This window comes from Ailuropoda melanoleuca, chromosome 9 (genome assembly GCF_002007445.2).
Source record: "Ailuropoda melanoleuca isolate Jingjing chromosome 9, ASM200744v2, whole genome shotgun sequence".
NCBI lineage: Eukaryota > Metazoa > Chordata > Mammalia > Carnivora > Ursidae > Ailuropoda > Ailuropoda melanoleuca.
In genome coordinates, this window is record NC_048226.1 from 65,716,476 (window position 1) to 65,733,222 (window position 16,747).

The 16,747-nt window shown below is 34.8% G+C and overlaps 1 protein-coding gene across 6 annotated transcripts in view; it reads left to right on the top strand.

The window, feature by feature from the left end:
- MTDH (metadherin) overlaps positions 1 to 16,747 on the top strand; it is a 58,200-nt gene that overhangs the window by 16,770 nt on the left and 24,683 nt on the right. For 2 of the 6 annotated variants that reach the window (XM_011237290.3, XM_002913993.4), the window contains exons 3-6: positions 9,831 to 9,915; positions 10,634 to 10,810; positions 12,236 to 12,301; positions 13,674 to 13,910. In XM_011237290.3, coding sequence (XP_011235592.1) covers positions 9,831 to 9,915; positions 10,634 to 10,810; positions 12,236 to 12,301; positions 13,674 to 13,910 — 565 coding nt within the window. Of the gene's footprint in view, positions 1 to 9,830; positions 9,916 to 10,633; positions 10,811 to 12,235; positions 12,302 to 13,673; positions 13,911 to 16,489; positions 16,577 to 16,747 lie in introns of all 6 variants that reach the window. The other 4 variants (XM_034668354.1, XM_034668353.1, XM_011237274.3 and 1 more) reach the window with 3 other exon arrangements.

Consider the following 16,747-nt stretch of genomic DNA (forward strand, 5'->3'; position numbering starts at 1 on the left):
TAGGCAGGCCATGGTTACTTAGACTTGAGTATTTGCAGACATTTTCTCAAAAACAGTCGAGATGATCCTGTCACTTCAAGGAAAACAACAGTTAGTATTTATTGCAAATGATACAATGATTTGTTTCCAAGTGAAAATTAGAAATTTAGAAAATTTGTATCTGCCACCATGAGCTTGACAGCATCCCAGTGCTTAAAGAATTTCTGATGAGATCAGTTGTGATATTATCAAATGGGACTTTTAAAAATACTGTATACAGGGGTGCCTGGGTGGCACAGCGGTTAAGCGTCTGCCTTCGGCTCAGGGCGTGATCCTGGCGTTGTGGGATCGAGCCCCACATCAGGCTCCTCCGCTATGAGCCTGCTTCTTCCTCTCCCACTCCCCCTGCTTGTGTTCCCTCTCTCGCTGGCTGTCTCTATCTCTGTCAAATAAATAAATAAAATCTTTAAAAAAAAATACTGTATACAGTGGAATATTTTAACATGTTAGAAGATGTGTGTAACTCACTGAACCAGTATTTTCCAAAATCAGGCAAGTATAAAAGATCCATTCAAAGTTCAAGATAGATCAGTAGTGTATGGGAGAGTTCATCGATACAGATTTCCTGTTGCAACAGTTTTTAAGAAACTACCACTTGACATGTTTTGGTGTAATATTTTTTCCTTCCTCTGCTTAAAACTCTTCATGACTTCCCATTGCTCTTACTCCACAGTCTTGAACATAACCTAAAGGCCCTGCCTGTGACTCAAGTCTCTCTTCCTACCCCTGACCCTCCCTAAGCCCACACACATTGGTTTTCTGCCTTTCTTTTTTGTTAAACAGCTTTATTTTGAGATACACTGTAAAATTTATTTTGTTAAAGTGTATGATTTCAGTGTATCTGCAGAGTTGTACAGTTCTCACCATAGTGTAGTTTTTGAACATTTTCCTCCTCCCAAAAAGAAGTCTTATGCCCATTACCAGTCATGCCCCATTTTCCCCTCTTTTTGCCTTAGCCCCAGCCTCTGTCAACCACTAATCTTTGGTGTAATTTCAAAGAATAATGCAATTATCCGAAAAAACTATTAAGACAGTCCTCCTTTTTCCAGTTACATACGTATGTGTATGTAGCCAGATTTTCTTCATATGCTTCAAATAGTATATCACACAGTAAAATTAAATGCAAAAGCAGGTATGCAGGCTGTCTTTTATGAAGCCAGACGCTAAAGATATTTGCAAAATGTAAAGCATACCACTGTTCTCACTAAAATGTTTTCTGTTGTTGTGGAAGATACAGTTGCTTATATAGGTGTAATTATACAATATGTAATTAGTCTTATTGTTTTGAAATAAATTAATATATATCTAAATATCTTAGTTTTAATTTATAATATGGTAGATATCAGCAGGTATAACCCATGTAAACAAAGGCTCTTTGACATGCTCAGTCTGTTTTAAGAGTATCCTAGATCCAAGAAATTTGAGAACCACTACTCTACGAGTAATCAATATTTAGAAGAGCAAAGACAAACTTATTCCAAGGCATCATAGATTTTAAAGAAGTGTAAGGTGTAGCAGCTCTTAGCAAAACAGAGAACACCTGCATGCCCAGTGAGCTTACATACATTTGTGTTTTACCTTCCATAATACATCTTAGAAACTAATTTAAAACCAGGGATTTGCAAACCATGACCTATTTGCCATGTCTAGCTCTCTGCCTATTTTTGAAAGTTCATTGGAATAATGCAGCCGTACTTATTTATTGTCTGTGTCTGCCTTTGTACTCCCAATAGCAAAGTTGAGTGGTTGCAACAGAGGCCTTATAGTTTGCAAAGCCTAAAATATTTACTGTCTGACTTCTTTTTTTTGCTGAAACCCTGTAGACTTTTAGATTCATTAAAATGTTTCATTATCTGGAATGCTTTGAATCTGATTGCGTAGGTCTTGGACTCTTGACCTTTCTGGCTCATTGGGCTACAAAATCTATAGCTTTGTGAGTCTTGGGTTCCCATCCAAGGAATTAGTTTTCAGTGCCCCCTTTCAGGTAAACACAGTATTTTCTATAAAAGAGGGAATATCATACCAGAGAAACCTCATTTCTGCTCCTAGAATTTTCTGTCCTAAACTCTAACAACTAGCAAAAATGAGACCAAAACCAGGACTTCCACCCTAGCCCATCAGTTTTCCATGATGCCATAGTTGTATGAGACAATAGGAGATCAAAATACAGTGAAATAATGAATTTGCTTTTAAACATACTAAGATTGAGGTAAAAATGGTGTCTCCGAGTGGAATTAATTTATTAGGCTAGTGGAAATATGAGAACCATATCTGGGAAAGAGTTCGGGGCTAGATAAGAAGATTTCTTAAGAAAGGTTTCTTGTAATTTTTTTAAGATTCTGGGTTGATAGCCATGCTGCTTATGTGGTGTACCATAATTCATGAGCTCACACTTAAACATATTTAAATAATTTAACAGCTTGAATGATGGATCAAGTATACAAATACAATAGCCCAGAGGTTTTATTTTGGGGACAGTGAAAGTTGGGCCATATATAATGCAGTCCACTTTTAGGCTCTTCCATTGATAAACCAAATATTAATTTAATACATTCTGTCTACAAGGTACATTATTCTAGGCACTAGGAATATAATGGTCGATAAAACAGGATAAAATGGGGGCTAAAACTAAACAACTAAAAACAAACAAATACATTCTGTCATGTCAGATGGTGGTAAGTGCTGTGAAAGAAAATATAACTAATCAGGGTAAGGGGAAAGAAGTTAAGTGTAACTCGTGGGCACTTCCCTGCACCTGCAGTCCCGCTCCTTCCTTGCATTCAGGAAAATGCATCAGAATAGTAGTGAGTAGAAGAGTCTTGGCTGTAGTTTAAATTACACCTCCTCCGCCACTACCCCCCCCCCAGAAGAGGAGGAATATCAATTGCAACTCTACTTTTAAAAAGGTTTGTGACACTTTATATAGTTAGTCTCATCCTTATATCCTGTCACCAAGTTACTAAGATTAAGAATTGCTGGTATAGAAAAATGTAAGTAGGGGCGCCTGGGTGGCACAGCGGTTAAGCGTCTGCCTTCAGCTCAGGGCGTGATCCCAGCGTTATGGGATCGAGCCCCACATCAGGCTCCTCCGCTATGAGCCTGCTTCTTCCTCTTCCACTCCCCCTGCTTGTGTTCCCTCTCTCGCTGGTTGTCTCTATCTCTGTCAAATAAATAAATAAAATCTTTAAAAAAAAAAAAAAAGAAAAATGTAAGTAATATGCCCTTTGGACCATCCATCCTTTGCCATTTAACCATACCCAGCTTGTTTTATGTTTGAGACAAGTGAGAAAAAGAAATAGTGCTAAATATGGAGCAGTGTAAAATAGGGACTTGCCATATTTGTTAGGCAGAAAGTGGATGAAATTGATCTAAAGCAGTAATTTTCAGATTTTTCAAGTGGCAGTTGCTTCAAGTTTTCAAAACAAATTTCACTGACTAACAGATTTAAATTTCGTCAGGTATGTGCATTTTTAAAACCACTGTTACCATTACAAAAAAAAAAAGGAATTTTGACACAGTGGAAAGAACAAAAATCTCAGAAAACAAAATAGTTTTTGCCATGAATTAGTGGAAAATCTTACATACTAGCCACTAGTCCACAGACAAAAGCATCTTAGTATCCGCTTCTAACCTTTAGGAAATATTCAGCATTCCTCTTTTTCAGGATCCATTTCTTCTATCACTCCTGACTTTACCAGCAGTGGCTTTAGATAATTATAGGGCTTTAAACATTAGTCATGTCAATTCACCAAAATCTTTTTTTTTTTTTAAGATTTTATTTATTTATTCAACAGAGATAGAGACAGCCAGCGAGAGAGGGAACACAAGCAGGGGGAGTGGGAGAGGAAGAAGCAGGCTCATAGCAAAGGAGCCTGATGTGGGGCTCGATCCCATAATGCCGGGATCACGCCCTGAGCCAAAGGCAGATGCTTAACCGCTGTGCCACCCAGGCGCCCCAATTCACCAAAATCTTAAGGACCAGTATTTCCCAGAAAAGACAATTAAGAAATTGAGTAAGGATTACATTTAGAACTTGGCTGCTTACCTTGGTATAAATAATTGCAAAATGAAGTATCCTCTGACTTAAAATTTGTACAGTATCTCTCTTAATGATAGTTTTCGACTCTATGTAAATATTAAATTAGACTCCTTAAGTTGAATTGAGCACTCCTCTGCTTTTTTTTTAGTACTTCACAATTCCTTAAAATCTTCTAAGAAGCATTGAGCCATTTCAGTAGATCTACTTTTGCTGCCAACATACGCCTTTTGCTGCTCTAATAAGGGGTATCACTTATTTTTGTTGTTGTCTAATATAAGGGATATTCACTCATGTTAGGGAGTTAAAGGTAAAGGATGGGCTTATTTATGGAAGTCATTTTGTGTCTTTTTTTGATAACCAGCTTATAATTTTTTGATAACCAGCTTATAATTTTTTGATATTTTAAGTTCTGTGAATTCAAAAGCGTATTACTTAGAGTCCTTAGAGCTACTCCAGCATGTGGTTTTTAAGACCATCATCTCCATAGTGGGGTACACAGGAAGGTCCATTGGGATAAAGGAAGAAAATATTAGACTTTCTATTTATACTTAGTTTTTTATTAAAGCAGATTAAGCTTTATTCATATCAATATACAGCTAGTCATTGGCATCCTCATTTGGAATATTAGAGGGTAGTAAGGCACTACGTGGGCCAGATCTTGAGAAGAATGGGAAGATGGAATGGAAAGACTGCCCTCATCAGTTCTTTTCTCATAACATATTTTGGCAGATTGCAATCGATGTGTACTCAACTCCATGGGTTTCTTGATTGTGTTACCCAGTTTAAACTAGACTAACCTTTAGTGAACAGGCTGCTAAGAAGCTGCAGATTGCAGATGGTAATAATGCAAATAAACAATTAGAAAAATAGAGTGGGCACTGCTGTTCCTACTAAGACCTCGTCAACCACATCATCATGAGGTTAAGATGGTTTAATCATACCTGATAAGAAATTGGTCACAAAAAAATTGAAATCATCAAGGATGATTTTTGAAATAGAAATCTATTTTTACGTCTGGTAAGAAACCTTGCCCATTTACACTGTGACTTGCGATTTTAGCTGATGATATTCTGAAACTGCCTCAATCAGCAGGATATCTAAGCATTCAGAATGTGAAGATTGGCCTCTGCAGTTTTTTTAAAGATGATTATTTATGCAGGACCCAATAGGACAGAATTTTACTAAATATGATTATGAATGCTTAGAAGCCACTCTTGAGGTTTCTTATTTAAAGGGGGAAGGATGCGGGGGGGGGGGACAAAAAATAATAATAATAAATAAAGGGGGAAAGACATACGTTGGGAAATGGTGGTTCTTTCTGCCATGGTAGAATTTGCAAAAAACTATATGACAGTCAACCAGAACACATTCTTTCATCAGCATTTACTGTTGGGTGCAGCATAAAAACATTGCTGATGAATTAAATAAATCAGCAGAGCCAATTGCAAATTGGAAGAATGTACAGATGATTCTGACATTACAGTTGGGGAACTTGGTATATTCTATTTCACTAATGAAATGCATAAAGATCGGGGCGCCTGGGTGGCACAGCGGTTAAGCATCTGCCTTTGGCTCAGGGCGTGATCCCAGCGTTACAGGATCGAGCCCCACATCAGGCTCCTCCGCTATGAGCCTGCTTCTTCCTCTCCCACTCCGCCTGCTTGTGTTCCCTCTCTCGCTGGCTGTCTCTATCTCTGTCGAGTAAATAAATTTAAAAAAAAAAAAAAAGAAATGCATAAAGATCTACTTGTGTGAGGAACTAAAGATAAAAAAAAAATACCTACAAAGATACATTCTCAAGAGTAGATCACTTAATTTAAATTTTTTGGTGTGGAAAAACTAAGAAGCCACTGGTGGAGAGCCCATGTGAACTGGAATTAAAAAACCAAAATCTGAGGAGTAGGGAGATGAAACTATAGAGATAGCACCATGCATGAAATTCATTCACTGCATTATTTCCAGAAATCTATGGTGGCAAAAAAGATATAAAGCCAGACTGTAAATTGAAAAACGAGGCCTTTAACTTACAGTAAGGGCAAGGTGGGAATCATCATCCTTTATTTTACAAAGAAGAGATCCATTGATTATATTTGTCAAAATACTTTTACAAAGCTGACCAACTTAAAAAGCGAGCCACACATTTTTCTTTTATTAAAATTCAAGTGTTTCAAATATGTTGATCTTTTTTATAAATGACAGATGGCTGTCTACTTAGCAGATCTTTTTGGCAAAAATTTGTACTTGATCTGTCCCGTCATTGTTAAGGAAACTTTAACAAGATGTATCAGAAAGTAGCTGATTTTTTTTTTTTTTAAAGAAACTCATTGCAGTGAAGAATGTATTCTAAAAAGTTTACATCATTGTGTGATTTTGTTACTAAAAATTGTCTGTTGTGAAAATTATCATATCTGCATAATTTAACAGCTTTGGAACAGTTTTCTAACAGAAAAATAGCATAGCAGCCCAGGTTCTGGAGCGTGCATATCAAATCCCGGCTCTGACACTTAATAATTATGTGATCTTGGGGTTGGTTAGTTAACCACTTGGTGCCTCCCTTTTCTCATCTGTGAAGTGGAAATAATAGCATCTGCCTCATAGAGTTCTTTTGAGACTTAACTCGGTTAATTAGGAAGATCTATAAGTGATAGCAGTACAACCAATTTTTTTTTTAATTTAAGTGTTTTTAGTGAATCCATTTGTTAAAAATGCCAAAATAAAGTAAAACCATCAAATTCAATTGCAGGGACAACTGGTGTTGATGAAGATTAAATTTTACTAGTTATATTTCCACAAAAACCTTTGCCTACTTAGAGGATGAGGTGGAAAAATTAACGTCATGTTTTAATAAGCATGGCCTTCATTTAAATGGATCTTTGTACCTTTGTTAGGTATGATAGTTTTTAACACTTAAAGTATTAGAATGTATGAATTTAGAAGGTGATTCAAAAATAATAAAGCGTATTCAGTCCTGTTGCTTTCATTATGTTTTATACATGTATACATTATCAGTAATAGGCTATGTATAAAATTTACAACTAAACATTTTGGAGTATATGTCTAGCACTTTGTAGGTATTTAATAAATCTTGATTGCATGACAACCAGCCATTCAAGAGAGGCTAAGGCTAGCTCCATGGTAGAGTCTGATAACAAATGGGGGGAAAGAACTGTGGTAACAAGGGCAGCAGAACTTTGCATTTGCAGTTTTCCACTGTAGTGGATCTGCTCAGAAGATGTTTCTCCGAGTAGGATGGCTGGGCAGGTAGTAATATGTATGCATATTCATTTTAACACTTCTTATATTATGTTATTCTCATCTGGGTAAGCTTGATTTTTTGGTTACTTTTAAAGGTAACTAAAACAAGACCTAAGCCAAGATAGTTGTCTTTATTTTTCTGTAGATTTTATTTTAGTGACAAATCACAGTATTTCAGTGTGAATGTAATTTCTCTCCTTTTTTCATAGTTGCTTTCCTTGAAAAAACTCTTATTTATGTATAGTGTTTCGTACTTAGCAATCTGCTTTCACATCTTATTTAATCCTTAAAAGGACCTTATGTGAGGTTAGGAATTTTTGTCCCATGTGGCAGTTGGGGAAAAGGGTTTAGAGCGATTTAGCCTAAAATCACATAGCTTAATACATGATTAAATTTGTATTTAGTTAAATGTAGAGAGACAGAATAGCAGAGTATTTGTGAGGGCAGAATCTAGAGTTGAAACTGAATTTTAGCTCATTTTACTACTTTATAACCCTATGATATCAGGCATTTTATATAATCTCTTTATGGCCTCATTTCTCGTATCTATAAAATGGGGGTACTTAACTTGAGTTAGTTCCTGTAGGTCTGTACTATCCAATGTGGGTAGCTACTTACATGGCTATTTAGCACTCTTTCTCATACTATCTTATTAATAGTTTTTTATATTTAGTTACATTTTGAAATAATGTTTTGAATGTGTTGATTTACATATATTATTAAAATTAATGTTACCTATTTCTTTTAGCTTTTTAACCTGTGTGCTAGAAAATTTTAAATTACAAACATGGCTTGCATTATATTTCTATTGGCTAGCACTGCTCTAGACCAGGGGTTGGCAAACTCCGACCCCTGAAATCCAACCAGGTGCCTATTTTTATAAATAAAATTTTGTTGGAATACAGTCATACCCATTCAGTTATATATTGTATATGGCTACTTCCATGCTATCACAGCAGAGTTTGTACAGTTGCTACATTAGAAATTTATATGCCTTGCACAGCCTAGAATATTTACTATTTGATCCTTATGGAAAAAGTTTGCTGACCCCTACTTTAGGCTGTAATTGAAAAGTGCTCAATGTATTGTGTTTACCTAAGAGTGGATATGAGAGACAGCAAGTTGACTGGTGGTGGACACCAGTGGGAAGACGGTGGTGGGGAGTGACTAATAATAGGTACCAGGTTTCTTTTTCAGGATGATGAAAGCATTCTGGAATTAGATAATGGTGATAGTTGTACAACCTTGAATATACTAAAAAACACCAAATTGTACACTTAAGAAGGATAAATATTACAGTATGTAGATCATATCTCAATTTTTGTAAAGTGGATGTGAGCCTGGTTTGGTAGGTGTAATAAAGCAGTACACAAGACGTGATACATGTTCATGAGAACATGCAAAGAAACAAATACAAATCAACTATGGGAAATATAAAAACATTGTTTTGAATAGTTTGTTATATACTCCTGTTATCAAAGAATTTTTAATCACTCTTACTAGCTGTCATTTATTGTTTACTCAAACTGTCATTTACTGCTTTACCCATGAAAAAGACTTACTATCAAGATACAAACTTTTTTGGGTGAACTTAACTTTAAGATAGTGTACAATAATACATATGTGTAGCCAGTCTCAGTAAAGAGTTAAATGAGCGAATACAAATTATAAATAAAATCATTATTTCGTGAATGTTAGTACTCTTCTCGAAGCACTAATCTAAATATAGAAATCATGGCTTTATTAAAGTTTTAATGAGCCTCTGAGAGAAGAAAATATTAGTGGAAGGGAATTGGAAGACTATTTCAAAATATCCATATCTTGTGTATGTGTAGGTATTTTTTCTTTAATGAATTACTAAACATCTACCATATGCGAATCCTAGGTATTTTCACATTGCTCTGAAACCAACAAAATATTACGTGCTTTGTACAGTTGACTCTCTAATTTGCTATACAATAGGGTATTCCAACAGTGCGCTTTATGAAATCCAAAAACCAATAATCAGTGCATCATTTTCTTTCTGAACATTAGCTATAGGTTTTTATTTTATTGTTCTGAACACAGCATATTATAATACCTTATTTATGATGTAAGTTAGGGTAGCTTGTTTCTAAGGGCACAGACTTTGGAGCCAGATAGACCTGTTTCCTAATTTGACTCTACCATTTACTAACTCTTAATGTGACCTCAGACCCCTACTTAATATTTAACAGCTCTAAGTCTCCATTTCCTCATCTCTAAAATGGGAATAATACCTTCTCTAGTGACTTTTTTTAGGGAATAAAGAAGAAAATGAGTGCAAAGTACTTAGGATAGAGTAACCACTCAATAAAAGGTAACCTCATATTAATATTGCCATTTAATGTTAAGTTTTTTAATCAAACATTAAATTTTTTGGTTGTCAGCATCATACATTTCATTATGTATCTTACTGACTCTCCAACCTTTTCAAAAACATAATGAAATATTAAGTAACATTCTATTTTACTTTCAGTCAAAGAAAAATAAGAAGAAATCAAAGTCAGATGCTAAAGCAGTGCAAAACAGTTCACGCCATGATGGAAAGGAAGTTGATGAAGGTACTTGAGCAAGTGAAAGGACTATAGAAAAAATTTTAATCCTTTTTTACCATGGTACATTATATAAAAGCTGCATTTGTGTTGCTTAATCTTGTATCTAGCTTTTGTTTTAGTAATTACAGACTTGAATGTACAGATCTGTGACATTGTTAGAAAACACTTTTTTTTTTTAATCTAAATTATTTAAGACTCTAATAGTGCTTTTCCTGAAGGGACGCGCCCTGAGATTAAGGTCTAGCTCTGTATCTTGAGCGCTTGTTTTGTCTTTGTTTCTTAGAAGTATGATTTGGACTTTGTACCCCTTGTTCTTAAATACACTATCCCTAGGAGACTGTGTACAAAATTCTTGAGGAAGCCCTTTATTGTCATCACCAAATAAACCCGTTTATTAGTAATTATTTATAACACTCTCAGTTCTCTCCAGCAGGATAAAAAGATGTACAAGATGACTTATATTTATCATTTTTCCTAAATCATAGATGACAATTGATAAAAATTACCAGAATAAATAATAATGGCAGTTAACTGCCTAAAACAACATACCGGGATTAGAATAAATTCTTAGGATAAATTAATATAATCAGTATTCTGGGTTTTTAGTTTACTCTCTAAATTTATCATGATATCTTATGTGCCCTACTCCATTTCCCCCCTCAAAACTACAACTTTTTGTCTTCCCCTTTACTGAATAACACTTTTTTTTCTGGGGCTACGTCAGGAGCCTGGGAAACTAAAATTAGTCACAGAGAGAAACGACAGCAGCGTAAACGTGATAAGGTGCAGACTGATTCTGGTTCATTGGATTCAACTATCCCTGGGATAGAAAATACCATCACAGTTACCACCGAGCAACTTACAACTGCATCATTTCCTGTTGGTTCGAAGAAGAATAAAGGTATATTAGTGGAACATAAGAATCATACCTCAAATCCAGTTCCTTTTAATCAGATGTACAAAATATCATTATGTCAAAATTTGACTATTTTGAACTGCTTACATCATTGTGCTGATATACCCTTCTTCATGAGAGCATTGTGGACCACATATTGGTTTACCTGATAACTAGCAGTGTTACTTGTTACGTACCGCCTAATGAATGGCCTGCTAAATTAAAATTGCCTTTCTGCCTTGAGTCACATGAGAAAATGATGTTGCCTTTTTTTCTTGTGTGCATTGCTTTGCCCCAACTCTCTTACATCTCCATTTCTAATAGTGGACAAGACATTTATTAAATAAAATTATTTGTCACCATTCTGCATGTTGGATGCTTTCATTCCAAGATGAAACAAGCATGTTCTGGATAGTGCAGGCTCTGTCTGGACTTCTTATCACCCTAACTTCTTGAGAATGCCAAAGGTGTTTGATAAAGCTAGACTGGAACTTCAGAGGTTGTTGAGCTCATGTTCTTCCCAGGTGTTTCAAGTGCTCACACCATCCAGTACTGATGGCTGCTTTGTTAAAGCTCTTTACATTGCCATCATTTTTACCCTGGAGACATCAGTCTGCAGAGTGATACTGTTCAACTTGGGCATTGACTTTTCTTCCTTCACCTTTTTATTAATTGCCTCCTCACCCCGCATTTGTCTCCAGACCACTTTCTTACCTTTGTTATCTTTTACTTTTTTGCTTGATGACTTGCTGGAATTTATTGCTTTGGTATAGCAATGACTTCTATTTATGCATTTTCACTGTTACATATTAGCCATGCTTTAGTGCTTCTTTCTGTTAGTGACCCTTTGTCACTGTCTTGTGCATGCTTTCCTTGCTAGCACAATCCTGTGTCGTGCTGCTTTTTTGATACATTGTAATCATTAAATGCTTTTTTAGTGTCAGAGAAATAATATCTTTGTTATCATATATATTTGTACCTCTTGCCTTATTTCCTAAGTCCTGGTCCCAAATACTGGCATTGTTCTTCTTAAGTTGGATGTGTTTGCTTCCAGGATTATTGAAAAGGCAGCTGGTATTGTTGAGAGGTGGCAAAGTTGAATCCAATTACAGAGCCCCAGTTCTCCAGTTCCTACTTAAAAGAATCTCATAAGCATTACAGCACAGCAAGACTATACATATACTTGACCGATTTTCCAGGTCCTATATTGCCATTTTAGTTGACTAAGAATGTGATAACTATAGAACTCAGTTCCTTAAGGACATGTCAAGTATGTTGTAAGTAAAACTCTTTCCCAGTATAAGAATTTAGTACTTGAAGAACCAATTTACTAAAAACAATAAGTGAAAATTAATTTGTATGTTAACTCCTAATTTAATGTGCACAGTGGCCTATTTAGTATTAAATAAATTTTATTTCTATTTCAACCAGGTGATTCTCATCTAAATGTTCAAGTTAGCAACTTTAAGTCTGGAAAAGGAGATTCTACACTTCAGGGTGAGAGAAATTACATGTAACTTAAATTGAAGGCCCATCAAAATAGGAACTTACATACATGTCTCTTTCCTCACATGAATGATACAGAAGGAAAAAAAGGCTTAGAAATGATTTTTAATTACTAAAGTAACATAATCACAATCCAGAGATTTTGGAAAATGGATAAAAAGAAAAATCATTCCCACTTCTAACAGTCTTTGGTATGTTCTAGTTGTTTCTCCCTCTCCCCATATGTAAAAACATTTTTTTAGTAATAGGTTATATGCGATTTTTATTCTTGCTTGCATTGTGTAAGCCAATAGAGAAAAGAAAGATTTGGGGTGGGGGAGGACTTGGTTTTAATATAGGCATATATGGCATAAAAGACTTTACCCCTGTTCATTAAGGAAAAAACCTTAATACCTATAATCGTTTAAATTGCTTCCGTAACAATATCAAAATTTTACAATAAATGGACTACAGTCTGAAGTTACACCGTGCTTCACAGTTAGAAAATACATTTTATTTGCTCATTTATGATAAAGATTGAATTAAGTAGAGTGGTATACCTTACCTAAAAACTTAAAGTGTTGTAGTAAAATATAAACTCCAAAATGAAAAAGCACCTTCTTGTTTCAGGTTTGTTTTAACCCTGTCAGCTTCCTTCATTCCCATGGTTCTCAATCCTGGCTACACATTACAGTCATCTAGGAAGCTTAGAAAAACAACACACACACATATGTACATACATACAAATATTCTGATTTAATTTTATTTTTATTTTCTTAAATAATCTCTATTCCCAACATGGGTCTCAAACTCACAACCCCAAGATTAAGAGTTACGTGATCTACCGACTTGAGCCAGCCAGGCACCCCTAGAGATTCTGATTTTAATTAGTCTGGGCTGAGGCTCCAGTGTCTACTTTTAAGAAATTTTTCAGTTGATTTTAATGTGCAGCCACGTTTCAGAATCACTGCGTTATATTGTGTGTGTGCGCGCGTGTGTGTATGTATAAATATTTAAGAAAAGAACATGTAAATAAGAAGTGTTCATATTTTTAGTGGGAGAGTATTCTGAGTATAGCAGAATATGTGCTGTTTTCCTGTTTGCTCTTTTGTATTTTCTTTGAGTAAGTCATTCTGCTGTTGAAAATACCATTAATATATAAAGTTGAAGCCTACCCTTAGTTTTTAAATTAAAAGTCATCCATGGTGGTCATGCCACTTTTAAGAGTCTTCATTTTTATTTTTAAAGCTCAAGCTGTTTAGAGGACAGTAAGGGGAAAAAATGAGTGATAAATATAAATCAAGCAATTAAAGAAATATGAAAATATCCCAGTTTCAATAAGGAGTCATGTATCAGTTTTTAATCTTCTTTTCTTTTCTTTAAGTTTCTTCAGGATTGAATGAAAACCTCACTGTAAATGGAGGAGGCTGGAATGAAAAGTCTGTAAAACTCTCCTCACAGATCAGTGCAGGTGAGGAGAAGTGGAACTCTGTTTCACCTGCTTCTGCAGGCAAGAGGAAAAGTGAGCCATCTGCCTGGGGTCAAGACACTGGAGATGCTAATGCAAATGGAAAAGACTGGGGAAGGAGTTGGAGTGACCGTTCAATATTTTCTGGCATTGGTAAGAAGCGTTAGAAAATTTTAAGTTCATTTACAATTGGTTATTTCCGATAAATTTTGAATTTTCTGGGATTAAAAAAAAATCCATGAGTAGAAAAATGAGTAAAGCTATAGAGAAGTAATAGTAATAACTAACTCATCTCAAATCCTTCACATAGAGCAAAGTGGGAACTAAAAAAGTCAATAATAGTATGTATTACTCACTTTTTACTTAGTGCTCTCACATATTATCACATCTGATTATCAGTGTAGCTAAATGGGTATAATTATGTATTTTCAGTGGTGTTATAAATGTAATGTGTGAACAGACTTTTTGGTTAATTTCAGCAGTTCTGTTGAGTTTAAATAAGAATAAAAGTAGTTTACGGCATCCACTTTTATACTGTTTTGCAGTATGCAAAATGCCTATTTATAATTAATTTTCCCCCTCGGTTTTAAAGATACAGACAGTAGTTGAGAAGCTTATTCTTGTTAAATGCCATCAAATAAAAAGGAGCTTAATTCCAGTGTGTGTGTGTGTGTGTGTGTGTGTGTGTGTGTGTGTGAGATAGAAAAGAAGTCTATGTTTAATATGGAAAACTACTAAAAGAGAAGGAAAAACCCACTGTTATCACACCACCCAATGACAACCACTGTTTTTTATATTTCTTTAATGGTCTTTTTTTTTCCTGTGTAGTTTTTTGGGATGTTTTTTGTTTGTTTTGTTGGTTTTGGTTTTGGTTTTGGTTTGGGTGGTTGGTTTGGGTTTTTTTTGTTTTTTTACATAATCTAAATTGGATATGCATTATTATGTCCCCCCACACACACACTTAATATTGTAACAGAAACATTTTCGTTTTTGTAAGTATTTTTATTTGATATATTGTATAAGCATAGCATATAAATTATTCAGTTATTCCCGTATTATCAAGAGAATTTTTTCTGTTTTTTAACCATTGTAAATAACATTGCATTGAGTATATTTGTTTTTGGGTTATTTCTTTAGGATAGATACTTGGGAGTGATGTTATTGGGTTAAAATGGGAGTATAAACGTACAGTGGTGCATGACATGTCAAAGTATTTTCTAAGAGAGTAGTTCTAATTTATACTGTCAGCATCAGTATGAGTGCCATTTATCATGTGCTGACCAAGATTGGGTATTCTTATTTAAAAAATCTTTTCTAATTTGATAAACAAAAAAATACATAAATTGTTCTGGTTAACTTTTTAAATTCGCTAATGAGGTTGAATATTTTTCACAGCTTTCTTGATCATTTCTATTTTATGAATTGTCTATTCATGTTCTTTGCCCATTTGTCTAATGGCCTCTTGTTGTTTGTTGTTTTTTTTAATCAAGTTATAATTCCTTGTACATTAAACATACACTTTTTTCTGTTGTGCTTGTTGCAGATATTCTTGTTCTTTTTTTTTTTATTTGGGAGAGCAATAGACACTACAGAGTTTTTAGTGGTTAAGTAGAAAAAAACTTTCTTCCAGTGTTGCTTTTCCCATCACTTTTAAGCCTGAAAAGACTCATGTTGACTATTGTCTCCAAGAAGCAAACTCTAGATCAGTTGCTAATAATTATTTTTAAGCTTGTTCTTCCCTACAATGTCCAGAAATTGTGTAGACTACCAGATTTGCTTGGAAGAAGACGGTCCCTAAATTCCCAGCCTCATTTTCCATACTGAAGAAAGTAGTAATGTCTGTGAATTAAAACATCCTTTCATACTTAACAAAAGGTCATCAAATTTTATCGAGTAATGTTAAAAACTATGGCCTTTTCAGATATTTGCAATTTACTTACAAAAGCTATGTAGCATTTTCATAATTAGGACATAAATTAGATGGTACTTGCTTAATGGTTGTACAGATAAAATTAAGCAGCAGATTAGAGTTCCTGCCTAGGTGTATTAGGACCTTTGTTGAAATCGAAAGGGAACTATATTAAATTGGGTTTGTAGTGAATCACTAAGAAGAGACTGGTGTGACTGGTCTCATGGATGTATATGTTCCTTAAAGTATTCATTTATATAAGAAATATCTTGAAAATGTTGAGGAAATAGTACAGAATAGTGGAATGAGTGTGGACTAGTTGAAATGGACCTATTTGGAATGAATTCCTGTTTTCCCACATAATAACTTTTATGGAAATCAAGCTTAGTTTTTTAACCTGTATGAACCTCCTATTTCAGTAGTTGTGAGGATTGGCTGTAAAATGTCAAGTACCAAGTTCGGTGCCTGGCCCCAAGTAGTAGCATAATTATGGTAAATTATAAGGTAGCTTGCTAAAGTGGAGAAAGGGCATAGGCTTTGGAAATCAGCTTAAGTTCCAGGCATGGCTCAGCTGTTTTCTGGCTGTCAGAAAGTCGCTTAACTACTCTGAAATTGTGCCTAGCAGAGTTATCCTAAGGATTAGAGGTGTTTGGTATGAAGAGCTTGGCCTATAATAGACATTTAATAAATAGTAGCTATTGCTGTATTGTCCTAATTTCTAAGGTTATCTTTAAGTATTATTATCATAGTTTAAATCTGTACGTATCTTTCAACTTTTCTTTTGCAAATTGAAGGTTCCAAGTGACGTTCTTTATTTTAACAGCTGCTTGGTCTAGTGTGGATAGGGGAATGAATACCTCTGAACAGAATTCTTCTTTTGCATCTCTCACACTTAACTCTGCTGTTTCTGGTATGTGAAAACAGTCTTTCATTTAGTTAACAAAAGAATTTCTGTTTAAATTCTTTTTAGCTCATGCTATGTGAAAAATAGAGTCAAGTACTGCTATCAACTTAAGTAATAGATATATAATATAAAGTAGCAGAGGCCTTAATAAAAGGAGAGAAAAGAAGACCTGAATTC